Source organism: Manis pentadactyla, chromosome 1 (genome assembly GCF_030020395.1).
Source record: "Manis pentadactyla isolate mManPen7 chromosome 1, mManPen7.hap1, whole genome shotgun sequence".
NCBI classification, from domain to species: domain Eukaryota; kingdom Metazoa; phylum Chordata; class Mammalia; order Pholidota; family Manidae; genus Manis; species Manis pentadactyla.
This window is the reverse complement of record NC_080019.1, coordinates 158,874,219-158,888,984: the sequence shown is the minus strand read 5'-3', so window position 1 is coordinate 158,888,984 and position 14,766 is coordinate 158,874,219. Positions and strand designations below refer to the sequence as shown.

Here is a 14,766-nt window from a genome sequence, read left to right as displayed (position 1 = left end):
GAAGAGTACTTATAAGGAAGGAATTCACTAAAGCAAAAGTAGAAATGAATGGCAGCTGCTCTGCAGGCACCTGAGATCAGGAACGTGAAGAGGTTAGGTGGGATAGCTCAGTGAACTCCTCGGCATAGGGCATGTGTCCCTTGCCAACTCCTAAAGTCAGGGTCACCTGGAGTCCAGGGTCTGCTGATCTGCAGGTCGTGGGGACTAGCCCCTACCACCCAAGGATTTTGGGGAGCCACAGAGCACAGGTTAGAGTGATGTTAAGTTCTGAGAACTTCTCAAAGAAAGATTTGAAGGCAGGCTCCTGAACAGCAGATCACATAGTTGCAGTTCTTACTGGGTCACCCACATGATGAGAACTTTCAAGCCCAAATTAGCACTTTCATTAGCCCCTCCCTATTTAACAGAAGTAAAGCAGAGGCAGAGTGAAGACTTGGAAATAGAATGAAATAGCAAATAAACACTTACCAGTGGAAGAGCACAGAGAGAAAACACATAAGTTGAGCAGAGAGAAAGCTTTATTTTAAAATGCACACTTAAGTATCGTGGAGGGCGGGTGACCTCAGAGAGGACGCACACTAAAAGGTTGGGGATTGTCTTTTAAGGATTCAGGAATGTGACAAAAGGTAGGGGTGTAGACTTGTCAAGAAGTCTCAAGATACTTAACTCTGATGAGAGATGTTTTATCTTCTCCATTATTAGTCCTCCAGCAAATTCTGCAAAATTAATTTAACAAAAGAAATTTATTGATCTGGTTTCTCTCCAGGATAGTGGCTTCCCTCAGGGAATATATCAGTTAAGACTGTTTGCCTTGCTTTTAGAGTGGGTTATTGTTTGTTTACCAAAGAATACATAAGGAATCTTGCTTTTCAATTCTGCTTTTTCTTTAAAATGGAATCTTAGCCTTAAGATGGGATCCCTCCTGTTTTTATACCTGTTATTTATATGATATATAAATACTATATCTGAGATACAGTATTTATATCTCAGCTATTTTTGGAAAATTAATCATGATGCCTGTTTCCTGTCTCTGCCGTATCTCAGGAGAGCCCTGAGTGCAGGAGTTTCTGTACCTGTGGATTTAGGGGTATGTCACCCTCCAGTATGTGGATAGGTTCACCAATCTGAAATCTCTGTGAACCCCATGCTATTGGGATTTTTATTGGGGCTTCCTCATGAGGCATGAGCAATTTTAAGTCTTTTTTCAGCTCCTCTTCCCTCTCTACAGAGGGAATTTGGCTTGGTCTTTCTGGTGACCAGCCCCCATCCAGGAGCCCGTGCAAACTCACCTCAGTAGTACAAAAGACATAACACAGAAAATTACAGAGGTTTTAGGAGCTTTGTGACAGGATCTGGAGGCAGAGACCTATATATATATATGTTTTTTTTTCCCAGCTCTATTTCAGCCTTCAGGGTTCATCTGTGTTTAGCATATATCAGATTTTCTTTCCTGAAAAGGCTAAAAAATATTTCATTGTATGTTTATACCATATTTTGTTTATTCCCCTATTCATTGATCGAACACTTGAGTTGCTTTCACATTTTATTTTGAACAGTGCTTCTATGAACATAAGTAAACAGATATCTCTGTGGAAGACAGTGTTTTTTTAAAAAAAGTTGTATTGAGGTATATAGTTGACATAATACTACATTAGTTTCAGCAACAGCATAGCTATTTGACAGTTACATACATTAAAAAATGCCCACCATAAGTGTAGTTACCATCTGTCACCAAAGTTATTACAGTATTATTGACTATATTACCTATGCTGTACTTTTCATCCCCATGACATGTATTTTATAACTGGGAGTTTGTACCTTTTGATCCCCTTCACCTATTTTGTCTCCCACCCCCACTGCCCCTTGTAGCCACCAGTTCTCTGTATTTATGATCCTGTTTCTGGGTATTTTACTTTTGTTTGTGTTGTTTATACATTTATTTTGTTTTTTCAATTCCACATATGAATAAAATCATACGGTATTTGTTTTTCTGTATCTGACTAATTTTACTTAGCATAATACCCTCTAGATCCATTTCATGTTGTCATGAATGGCAAGATTTCATTCTTTTTTATGGTGAATACTCCATTGTTTGTATCTACCACATCTTATCCATTCCTCTATTGATAGACAGGTTGCACTCATATTTTGGCTGTTATAAATAATGATGCAGTAAACATAGGGGTGCATATATGTTTTTGAATCAGAGATTTTGTTTTCTTTGGGTAAATACCCAGAAGTGAAATTACTAGATCATATGGTATTTGTATTTTTAATTTTTTATGCTGTTTTCCATAACAGCTTCAAGTGTTTAACCCTAGACATATGTAATCACCATACATTATTGTGAGAAAGCTATTATTACATCCATTTTCATAAAGGAACTAAAGCATTGAGAACGTAAGTTACTTGTCTAGATTAACACAGTATATATATTAAATAAATCAATTTTAACTTTTGTTTCTGGTGAGATTAAACCTAAATCTTGTTAATAAGATGTCTGCCTTTTCTAAGATTTTCCATGCAGCAATTTGTAGCTAACCAGTTGTTAATTCCTTCCAGCTGTTACAAATGTATTTACTTCAGAATCACAGACCCTATTTAACTTGGCATGAAATAGTTATTATTTATTTTAAACACATTAACAACTTTTCATACAAGCTTTTGGAATCTCTAAATGTTGATTTCCAGACTAAAGTCACTGTGACATTTTAAAATGTCTGCCTTCTATTTTTTGGTGGACTTATATTTCTACACTAGCAAAAGAGTGTTTTACAGATAGCACTTTTTTTTTTCTTCTCTGTGAACTACTATGATTTAGTTGTTTATTTTGAATTTCTAAATAAAAATAAAATTTAAGTGCCTCTTAATCATCATATTTCTGTATTTATTATTAAAATTCCATTTTTTTTCCTAGTGGGAAAGAAGCCTAAGAAATAAGGTCCTCTCACTAGATCATAAAAGTAAAAAAGGAGTCTGTGGGCATCCTGTCGCTTCTAATACATCACCAGAAAGGTAAGATATGTGTGTGTGTCATAGGATGGGGCTTATACTATGTATAAATGAAGCGACAATGGGCAATTCATTAGGCTCTTGGGGTTCCACTGGCTACAACTCTTAAAATACAAGAATTGAATTCAGTGGACTCTAAGGTTACTTCTAGGCTCTAATTTTCTGTGATTCTACATCGTCTTAGCTCCTTATTTTCATGCATTTGGAACATCCTGATAAACTTTAGCTGATAAAGCAAGAGTTAAATAGACTTATCACACTGATTAATCATTTGTGGTTTGTAATTAAAAAGTTGCTCCATTTAGTAGCTGTTGTCCTATAGTCATAATGTTAATGAATTATAGATATACTGAAATTTGGTGTCTAGAAGATTCAAATTGCAATTACTTTCAGAAGGAATTTAGAGCATTTCAGGGTTGGACATCAGTAAATGATTAAAAAGTTGTTATTTTATAAGGATATTGAATTTTCCTTATAAAAGGAAGATTGAATTAATAAAAAATGACAGTAGCAAAGTAAAAATTACAATTATCAGGAGATTACACAAATTGGAAGACTGATTAGAGTTCTTGAATTTATGTCAGAGTACTCTATTAGCTACTTAGTCTTATTCTCCCTTTCAAGCGAATTGTCTGTAGGAAATAAAAAAAATATCATGACTCCAGTTCCTTGTAAACACTTATTTTCCCTCCTTTCCTTTTACCCTTCTTCCTCAGATGTCCTAGTGAGGGTGAAATGGTATCTCAAAGTTGTTTTGATTGGTATTTTCTAAAAACATTGAGTGTCTTTTCATGTACTTATTGGTCATTTGCATATCTTCCTTGGAGAAATGTCTATGTAGATCCTTTGAACATTTAAAAATTGTTTTGTTTATCTTTCTGTTGTTGAGTTGCAAGAGTTCTTTACATATCCTAAATACAAGTCCTTGTCAGACATATGATTTACAAATATTTCCTCCTGTTAAGCTTTTCACTTTCTTGATGGTGTCCTTTGAAGTACAATAGTTTTTTCACTTTGAAGTCCCCCTTACCTATTATTCTTTTGTTGCAATGCTTTTGTTGTCCTATAGTCTGTTGTCTAGTTGTCTATGTGTCTATAAAACTATTGCTCAATTTAAGGTCATAATGATTTGCTCTGTGTTTTTTTTAAAGAGTTTATAGTACTTAATCTTAGATTTAAGTCTGTTAGCCATTTTGAGTTCATTTCTTGTTGTGGTATGCGATGGGTATCCAAATGTATATTTTTGTTTGTGAATGTGTAGTTTTCCCAGCACCATTTATTGAACTGGTACCCATTTTCTTGGCACTTTTGTTGAAAATCAATTTACTAGCGATACAGGGTTTATTTCTGGATTTGGATTTCTCTTCCATTGATCTTTATATCTTTCCTTTTGCCAGTACTAGTTTTGATAACTGCATCTTTGTAGTAAGTTTTGAAATAGGAACATATGAGTCTCCAACTTTGTGATATTTTTCAAGATTGTTTTGATCATTCTCGTTCCTTGTATTTTCACATGAATTTTAGATCATGCTCTCAATTTTAACAGAAAGGTCAGCAAGGATTCAGATGGGGGGAGGTATTGAATCTATAGATCAATTTGGGGAACATTGCCATCTTCACAATATTAAGTCTTCTGATTCATGAACATGAGATAGCTTTCCATTTATTTAGGTCCTTTTCAGTTTCTTTCAACAGTGTGGTAGTTTTCAATATGTCTTGGACATTTTTTTGTTCAGTTTTTTTCATCAGGTATTTTTTTATTTTTGATACCTCTGTGAATGGAATTTTTCTCTTGATTTTATTTTCAGGCCATTCATTGCTGGTGTATAGGAATTCGATTGATTTATGTGTTTTGACCTTATGTGTAGTGAGTTGTTTACATCTTATAATATTAGTTCAAGAAGTTTTTAGTAGGTTCCTTGGAATTTTGTTTATACAAAATCATGTTATCTACAAATAAAGACAGTTTTACTTTTTCTTTTCCAACTGGATGCCTGTAAGTTTTTCCTTTGCCTAATTGCCCTAGCTAGAACATCTAGTGCAATGCGGAGTGGAAGTGGTGAGAGGGGCATCTTTATTTTGTTCCCACTCTCAGAGGGAAAGCATTTCATATTTCAACATTAAGTATGATGATAGCTATAGGTTTTTCATAGATGCCCTGCTATTGTTTGAATGTTTCTGTCTTCCTCCCCCACCCCCAATTCATAGGTTGAAATCCTTATGTTATGTAAGTTATGTAATTTGTTGACATAGTTTTGTTCATAGTATTCTCTTGCAATCTTCTTAATTTTTGTTATTGTTAGATCCCTCTTTCATTCCTGACTTTAGTAATTTGAGTCTTCTCTCTCTCACTTTTCTTTTTGGTTTTGTCTACCCAAAGATTTGTTAAGTTTATTGATCTTTACAAAGAACTCACTTTTGGTTTCACCAGTTTTTTCTTTTGGTTTTCTATACTCTGTTTATTTCCACCATAATCATTTCTTTGTTTCCCTTGTTTTGAACATAGTTTGTGCTTTTTCTAACTTTGGTCAGGTTATTGATTTGTGATCTGTCTTCTTTTCTGATACAGGCATTAACAGTTTTAAATGTTCTTCTGAGCAATGCATTAACTACATCTTATTAGTAGTTATTTTGGTGTATTTTGATTTTCTTTTCATTTAATCTCAAAAGTACTTTACAATTTCTTGTATGATTTCTTCTTTGACACATTTGTTATAAAAGTGTGTGTTGTTTAATTTCTACATAATTTTAAATTTCAAAGTTCTCCTTTTATAGTTAATTTAAAAAACTGAGATATAATTGAAATATTGCAAATGTACATGTTGATTCAATATTTGTACATATTGTGAAATTATTACCAAATAAGTTTAAAAACCATTACCACGTATAGTTAGAAAATTTTTTTCTTATGATGAGAATTTTTAAGATTTATTACCTTAGCATGGTTATGACTTTTGTTTTGAATTCTTTTTCAGAATGATTGGTTATATCTGTCTCAGCAGGCCCTCTCTCTGGGGTTGTCTGAGTGATTTTTGACTGTGTCAGATTCTTCTGCCTTTTTATGGCAGTAGAAGTGATTGCAGACTGGTGGCATGTGTGTCAGCTGGGAGAACAAAGTCCCTTCCTGCTTGCTGTTCACCTTGTCTTTCTCCACTGCTTGTGTTGATTACCTGCACACAGGGAGCAGTTTCTGGGATAATCTCCTGAGCCGCCGTGTGCGGGGCGGCCCACGGAATAGCCTAGGGCCCAGCAGGGCATGGCAGACATGCTGGCTGTGTTCTCCTGTGAGAACGGCGCCCCTTCGTGACTTCCTTACCTTACTCCGGCTTCAACTGCCTCTGCCGGTTACCTGCACACCGGGAACAGTGTCTGGAATAATCTCCTGAACTGCTGTGGGTGGGGTGACCCTCAGGATAGCCTAGCGCAGTGCCGGGGCTGCAAATATGCTGGGTCAGTTCTCCTGCAAGAATGGCGCCCCTTTGTGCCTTTCGGACCTTGCTCTGCCTTCCTCTGCCTGAACCGGGCAGTTGCACACGTGCGACAGCCTCTTGGTCTGTCCCGGTTAGCTGCGTGCTGGGAGAAGACTCTGTGTGGTTGCTGTGGGCGGGGCTGTTTTCCGGCTGCTTCTCAGCAGTGACCGGTCAGTGTTTTGCTTGCAGCCCCAGCCAGGGGGAATGAATGGCATGCTGCTTATCGTAGTGAGGGGCTTCGGCACTGTGTTACCCCCTAGGGGGTTAGGGTGCCCGAAATTCCTTAAGAGTGCTGGGCTGAGTGTGCCCGGACAGTTTTGTCCAGTTGTTAAGCCCTTGTCCATTTAAGACTTTTATAAAGCTTCCGCTTTTCTTTTGTGCCAGGGGAGCCAGCCACGGGGACCTGCTCACAGTCTCTGTCTCGGATTTTACTTTTCCGTTTCTCTAATATCCAGTACACCATGCAGTGTGTGTCTGTGATCCCGGTGTAGATTACTAGGGCTGGTTATTTAGCAGTCCTGTGCTTCCACCCCCTCCCCCCTCTGACTCCTTTCCTCCCGCCGGTGAGCTGGGGTGTGGGGAGTGCTCAGGTCCTGCCGGGTCACGGCTTTGTATCTTACCCTTTTCGTGAGATGCTGAGTTCTTGCAGATGTAGATGTAGCCTGGCTGTTGTTCTGTATCTTCTGGTCTCTCTTTTAGGAATAGTTGTATTTATTGTATTTTCAAAAATATATATGGGGGAGGAGATTTCCACCACCCTAGTCACACTGCCATCTTGAGTCTCTCCTTTGTAGGTCTTTTTGAATCTGCAATCTTGTTTTCCTCAGCTAAATTCCTAGAAGTAGAATTCCTGGATTAAATGATATTTCTATTTGTAGTCTTTTAAGGAACCTCCATACTGCTTTCCAGAATGGTTAAACTAGTTTACATTCCCATCAGCAGTGTGGGAGGGTTCCCTTTCTCTGCATCCTCACCAGCATTTGTTATTCCTTGTCTTTTGGATGTTGGCCATCCTAACTGGTATGAGGTGATATCTCATTGTGGTTTTAATTTGTGTTTCCCTAATGATTAGTGATGTGGAGCATCTTTTCATGTGTCTGTTGACCATCTGAAGTTCTTCTTTGGAGAACTGTCTGTTCAGCTCCTCTGACCATTTTTTAATTGGATCGTTTGCTTTTTGTTTTTTGAGGTGTGTAAGCTCTTTATATGTTTTGGATATTAGCCCTTTAATGGCATACGTCATTTATGAAAATTTTCACCCATACTGTACGATGCCTTTTTGTTCTGCTGATGTTGTTCTTTGCTGTACAGAAGCTTTTTAGTTTGATTAGTGACATTTGTTTATTTTTGCTTTTGTTTCTCTTGCCTGAGGAGATATGTTCATGAAAAAGTTGTTCGTTTTTATATTCAAGATATTTTTGCCTGTTTTATTGTATGAGTTTTATGTTTTCATGACTTACATTCAGGTCTTTGATCCATTTTGAGTTTACTTTTGTGTATGGAGTTAGTAATCCAGTTTCATTCTCTTCCATATTGCTGTCCAGTTTTGCCAACACCAGTTGTTGAAGAGGCAATTATTTCCCCAATGTATATTCATGGTTCCTTTATTTGTGGGTTTGTACTAGGGCTCTCTATTCTGTTCAATTTATCTATAGGTCTGTTCTTATTCCACTACCAAATTGTTTTCATTAGTGTGCCTTTGTAGTAGAGCTTGAAGTTATGGAGCATAATGCCCCCATTTTTGTTCTTCCTTCTCAGCATTACTTTGGCTATTCTGGGTCTTTTGTTATCCCATATGACTTTCATAAGTATTTGCTTTAGTTTGTTGAAGAATGCTGTTCATATTTTGATAGGGATTGCATTGAATCTGTAGATTGCTTTAGACAGGATGGCCATTTTGACAATATTAATTTTTCCTATACATGCATATGGGATAGACTTCCTTTTATTGGTGTCTTCTTTAATTTCCCTCATGAGTGTCTTGCAGTTTTCAGGGTATAGGTCTTTCACTTCGTTGGTTATGTTTATTCCAATATATTTTTCTCTTTTTGATGCAATTGTAAATGGAGTTGTTTTCCTGACTTGTCTTTCTGCTCATTTGTTGTTAGTATATAGAAATGCGATAAATTTCTGTATTAACTTTATATCCTTCAACTTTGCTGAATTCAGTTATTAGTTCTCATAGTTTTTGGAGGATTCTTTAGGGTTTTCTATGTATAATATCATATTGTCTGCAAACAGTGAGAGTTTAACTTCTTCCTTACCAATCTGGATGCCTTTTATTTCTTTGTGTTGTCTGACTACCATGGCTAGGACCTCCAGAACTGTGTTGAATAAAAGTGTTGGCATACTTGTCTTTTTCCTGATATTAGAGGAAAGGATTCAGCTTTTTGCTGTTAAGTATGACGTTGACTGTGGGTTTGTCATATGTGGCCTTTATTATGTTGAGGTGCTTACCTTCTATACCTATTTTGTCGAGCGTTTCTTTCATGAAGGGATGCTGAATTTTGTCAAATGCTTTCTCAGCACCTATTTTTTTTTTTTATTAAATAATTATTTTTTATTGAAGGGTAGTTGACACACAGTATTACATTACATTAGTTTCAAGTGTACAACACAGTGGTAGAACATTTATATACATAATTCTAGGTTGCAGCTATCACCCTACCAAGCTGTTACAATATCTTGACTATATTCCTTATGCTATACATTACATCCCGGTTACTTATTTATTTTACCATTGGAAGTCTGTCCTTTTTTTTTTTTTTTTTTTTGTGAGGGCATCTCTCATATTTATTGATCAAATGGTTGTTAACGACAATAAAATTCTGTATAGGGGAGTCAATGCTCAATGCACAATCATTAATACACCCCAAGCCTAATTTTTGTCAGTCTCCAATCTTCTGAGGCATAACAAACAAGTTCTTACATGTAGAACAAATTCTTACATAATGAATAAGTTACATAGTGAACAGTACAAGGGCAGTCATCACAGAAACTTTCGGTTTTGCTCATGCATTATGAACTCTAAACAGTCAGTTCAAATATGAATACTCATTTGATTTTTATACTTGATTTATATGTGGATACCACATTTCTCTCTTTATTTTTATTATTTTTAATAAAATGCTGAAGTGGTAGGTAGATACAAGATAAAGGTAGAAAACATAGTTTAGTGTTGTAAGAGAGCAAATGTAGATGATCAGGTGTGTGCCTGTAGACTATGTGTTAATCCAAGCTAGACCAGGGCAATAAAACATCCACGTATGCAGAAGATTTCTCTCAGAACAGGGCGGGTGAGGTTCTAAGCCTCACCTCTGTTGATCCCCAATTTCTCACCTGATGGCCCCCCTGCGACTGTGCCTGTCTTAGGTTGTTCCTCCCTTGAGGAATCTTACCCGTCTCTGGCTAACCAGTCATCTTCCGGGGCCATACAGGGAAATGTGAAGTTGGTAAGTGAGAGAGAAGCCTTATTGTTTGAAAAGGTTAGCTTTTTACTTCTTTGCATATTTATGCCCTGTGGCTTCTATGCCCAGCATTTGTCTTGACGTATCTTTACCACTTGGAGGAGTTATGATACTCGGTAAATTTGATATGAGGCATGAATTCTATTTAAGGGTTGTAATTAAGAAGGAAGAAGAAAAGCTATAGAAGTAGCAGGCGGCAGAAAACATGGGAAGATTGATTATTTCTTTGACATATCTTCTTGTAGAGTAACTTCAGCATATATAGGTTTTAAGCTACTACTTAAATTGCGCACACACATTAACATAATAGGAGTATAGTTACATAACCAAAGCATATCTGTAATTACCAGCCATCTCCAGTGAAACCAAGAAAACCAGTTAGGCACCTTAGGCATTTGTGAAAACTTATCTATGACATGGTGGATATTGTCCAACTGAACTTGAACAGTCTGAGAGAAATCAGACAAATTAAAACAACCCATTCCTGGGGACTGTTCACATGCCATATGTTCTTTTAACAGTAAATAGTCTGTAGTTGTAAGAGTTTGGAGCGCTACAATTTGCAGTTCTCCAAATTCTTGGTTGAGTTCCAACAGTATAGATCCAGTCCAATTTTGTTGTTTTACTGTATGCACAGGCCAGCTTAGATATCTCCTTCCTCATTCCCATGGCAAGTCCAGGAACTGGTGGGGTGAGTGCATCTACAGCTGTAGCAGTGCGTGGATCTTTGTTGGGGTTTTTTGATGATCATCTTCTGGCATGAGTCTTCCAGAGAGTGCAGATGTTGGAAGTTCTTTTTCATATCGTATCTTAGTTCATTTTCGGGGTAGTCCAATTAGGCTTTGATCCTCTGTATAAACACAAACAGACCCTTTGCCTACACTTTTATATGCCCTTTATACCCTTGTGTAGAACTCGTTGGAGGTTACCACACAGGAACTGCCCTTTTTTTTTTTTTTTGCTTTGTTTTTGGTATCACTAATCTACACTTACATGACAAATATTATGTTTACTAGGCTCTCCCCTATACCAGGTCTCCCCTATAAACCCCTTTACAGTCACTGTCCATCAGCATAGCAAAATGTTATAGAATCACTACTTGCCTTCTCTGTGTTGTACAGCCCTCCCTTTTCTCCTACCCCCCCATGTATGTTAATCTTAATACCCCCCTACTTCTCCCCCCCTTATCCCTCCCTACCCACCCATTCTCCCCAGTCCCTTTCCCTTGGGTACCTGTTAGTCCATTCTTGAGTTCTGTGATTCTGCTGCTGTTTTGTTCCTTCAGTTTTTCCTTTGTTCTTATATTCCACAGATAAGTGAAATCATTTGGTATTTCTCTTTCTCCGCTTGGCTTGTTTCACTGAGCATAATACCCTCCAGCTCCATCCATGTTGCTGCAAATGATTGGATTTGCCCTTTTCTTATGGCTGAGTAGTATTCCATTGTGTATATGTACCACATCTTCTTTATCCATTCATCTATTGATGGACATTTAGGTTGCTTCCAATTCTTGGCTATTGTAAATAGTGCTGCAATAAACATAGGGGTGCATCTGTCTTTCTCAAACTTGATTGCTGCGTTCTTAGGGTAAATTCCTAGGAGTGCAATTCCTGGGTCAAATGGTAAGTCTGTTTTGAGCATTTTGATATACCTCCACACTGCTTTCCACAATGGTTGAACTAGTTTACATTCCTACCAGCAGTGTAGGAGGGTTCCCCTTTCTCCACAGCCTCGCCAACATTTGTTGTTGTTTGTCTTTTGGATGGCAGCCATCCTTACTGGTGTGAGGTGATACCTCATTGTAGTTTTAATTTGCATTTCTCTGATAATTAGCGATGTGGAGCATCTTTTCATGTGTCTGTTGGCCATCTGTATTTCTTTTTTGGAGAACTGTGTGTTCAGTTCCTCTGCCCATTTTTCAATTGGGTTATTTGTTTTTTGTTTGTTGAGGCGTGTGAGCTCCTTATATATTCTGGACGTCAAGCCTTTATCGGATGTGTCATTTTCAAATATATTCTCCCATACTGTAGGGATCCTTCTTGTTCTATTGATGGTGTCTTTTGCTGTACAGAAGCTTTTCAGCTTAATATAGTCCCACTTACTCATTTTTGCTGTTGTTTTCCTTGCCCGGGGAGATATGTTCAAGAAGAGGTCACTCATGTTTATGTCTAAGAGGTTTTTGCCTATGTTTTCTTCCAAGAGTTTAATGGTTTCATGGCTTACATTCAGGTCTTTGATCCATTTTGAGTTTACTTTTGTATATGGGGTTAGAAAATGGTCCAGTTTCATTCTCCTACATGTAGCTGTCCAGTTTTGCCAGCACCACCTGTTGAAGAGACTGTCATTTCGCCATTGTATGTCCATGGCTCCTTTATCAAATATTAATTGACCATATATGTCTGGGTTAATGTCTGGATTCTCTAGTCTGTTCCATTGGTCTGTGGCTCTGCTCTTGTGCCAGTACCAAATTGTCTTGATTACTATGGCTTTATAGTAGAGCTTGAAGTTGGGGAGTGAGATCCCCCCTACTTTATTCTTCTTTCTCAGGATTGCTTTGGCTATTCGGGGTCTTTGGTGTTTCCATATGAATTTTCGAATTATTTGTTCCAGTTCATTGAAGAATGTTGCTGGTAGTTTCATAGGGATTGCATCAAATCTGTATATTGCTTTGGGCAGGATGGCCATTTTGACGATATTAATTCTTCCTAACCATGAGCATGGGATGCGTTTCCATCTGTTAGTGTCCCCTTTAATTTCTCTTAAGAGTGACTTGTAGTTTTCAGAGTATAAGTCTTTCACTTCTTTGGTTAGGTTTATTCCTAGGTATTTTATTTTTTTGGATGCAATTGTGAATGGAGTTGTTTTCCTGATTTCTCTTTCTGTTGGTTCATTGTTAGTGTATAGGAAAGCCACAGATTTCTGTGTGTTGATTTTGTATCCTGCAACTTTGCTGTATTCCGATATCAGTTCTAGTAGTTTTGGGGTGGAGTCTTTAGGGTTCTTTATGTACAGTATCATGTCATCTGCAAATAGTGACAGTTTAACTTCTTCTTTACCAATCTGGATTCCTTGTATTTCTTTATTTTGTCTGATTGCCGTGGCTAGGACCTCCAGTACTATGTTAAATAACAGTGGAGAGAGTGGGCATCCCTGTCTAGTTCCCGATCTCAGAGGAAATGCTTTCAGCTTCTCGCTGTTCAATATAATGTTGGCTGTGGGTTTATCATAGATGGCCTTTATTATGTTGAGGTACTTGCCCTCTATTCCCATTTTGCTGAGAGTTTTTAACATGAATGGATGTTGAACTTTGTCAAATGCTTTTTCAGCATCTATGGAGATGATCATGTGGTTTTTGTCTTTCTTTTTGTTGATGTGGTGGTTGATGTTGATGGACTTTCGAATGTTGTACCATCCTTGCATCCCTGGGATGAATCCCACTTGGTCATTGTGTATGATCCTTTTGATGTATTTTTGAATTCGGTTTGCTAATATTTTGTTGAGTATTTTTGCATCTACGTTCATCAGGGATATTGGTCTGTAGTTTTCTTTTTCAGTGGGGTCTTTGCCTGGTTTTGGTATTAGGGTGATATTAGCTTCATAGATTGAGTTTGGGAGTATCCCCTCCTCCTCTATTTTTTGGAAAACTTTAAGGAGAATGGGTATTATGTCTTCCCTGTATGTCTGATAAAATTCCGAGGTAAATCCATCTGGCCCGGGGGTTTTGTTCTTTGGTAGTTTTTTGATTACCGCTTCAATTTCATTGCTGGTAATTGGTCTGTTTAGATTTTCTGTTTCTTCCTGGGTCAACCTTGGAAGGTTATATTTTTCTAGGAAGTTGTCCATTTCTCCTAGGTTTCCCAGCTTGTTAGCATATAGGTTTTCATAGTATTCTCCAATAATTCTTTGCATTTCCGTGGCGTCCATCGTGATTTTTCCTTTCCCGTTTCTGATACTGTTGATTTGTGTTGACTCTCTTTTCTTCTTAATAAGTCTGGCTAGAGGCTTATCTATTTTGTTTATTTTCTCAAAGAACCAGCTCTTGGTTTCATTGATTTTTGCTATTGTTTTATTCTTCTCAATTTTATTTATTTCTTCTCTGATCTTTATTATGTCCCTCCTTCTGCTGACCTTAGGCCTCATTTGTTCTCCTTTTTCCAATTTCGATAAGTATGACATTAGACCATTCATTTGGGATTGCTCTTCCTTCTTTAAATATGCTTGGATTGCTGTATACTTTCCTCTTAAGACTGCTTTTGCTGTGTCCCACAGAAGTTGGGGCTTAGTGTTGTTGTTGTCATTTGTTTCCATATATTGCTGGATCTCCATTTTGATTTGGTCATTGATCCATTGATTATTTAGGAGCGTGTTGTTAAGCCTCCATGTGTTTGTGAGCCTCTTTGCTTTCTTTGTACAGTTTATTTCTAGTTTTATGCCTTTGTGGTCTGAAAAGTTGGTTGGTAGGATTTCAATCTTTTGGAATTTTATGAGTCTCTTTTTGTGGCCTAGTATGTGGTCTATTCTGGAGAATGTTCCATGTGCACTTGAGAAGAATGTATATCCCGCTGCTTTTGGATGTAGAGTTCTATAGATGTCTATTAGGTCCATCTGCTCTACTGTGTTGTTCAGTGCTTCCGTGTCCTTACTTATTTTCTGCCCAGTGGATCTATCCTTTGGGGTGAGTGGTGTGTTGAAGTCTCCTAGAATGAATGCATTGCAGTCTATATCCCCCTTTAGTTCTGTTAGTATTTGTTTCACATATGCTGGTGCTCCTGTGTTGGGTGCATATATATTTAGAATGGTTATATCCTCTTGTTTGA

The 14,766-nt window shown here is 37.5% G+C and overlaps 1 protein-coding gene across 8 annotated transcripts in view; it reads left to right on the top strand.

Annotated features, from left to right (window-relative positions):
* The window catches only part of SENP7 (SUMO specific peptidase 7), a 208,348-nt gene that overhangs the window by 52,320 nt on the left and 141,262 nt on the right, over window positions 1–14,766 (top strand). For all 8 annotated transcript variants that reach the window (XM_057502256.1, XM_057502253.1, XM_036916469.2 and 5 more), the window contains one exon: window positions 2,918–3,015. In XM_057502256.1, coding sequence (XP_057358239.1) covers window positions 2,918–3,015 — 98 coding nt within the window. Of the gene's footprint in view, window positions 1–2,917; window positions 3,016–14,766 lie in introns of those variants that run through there.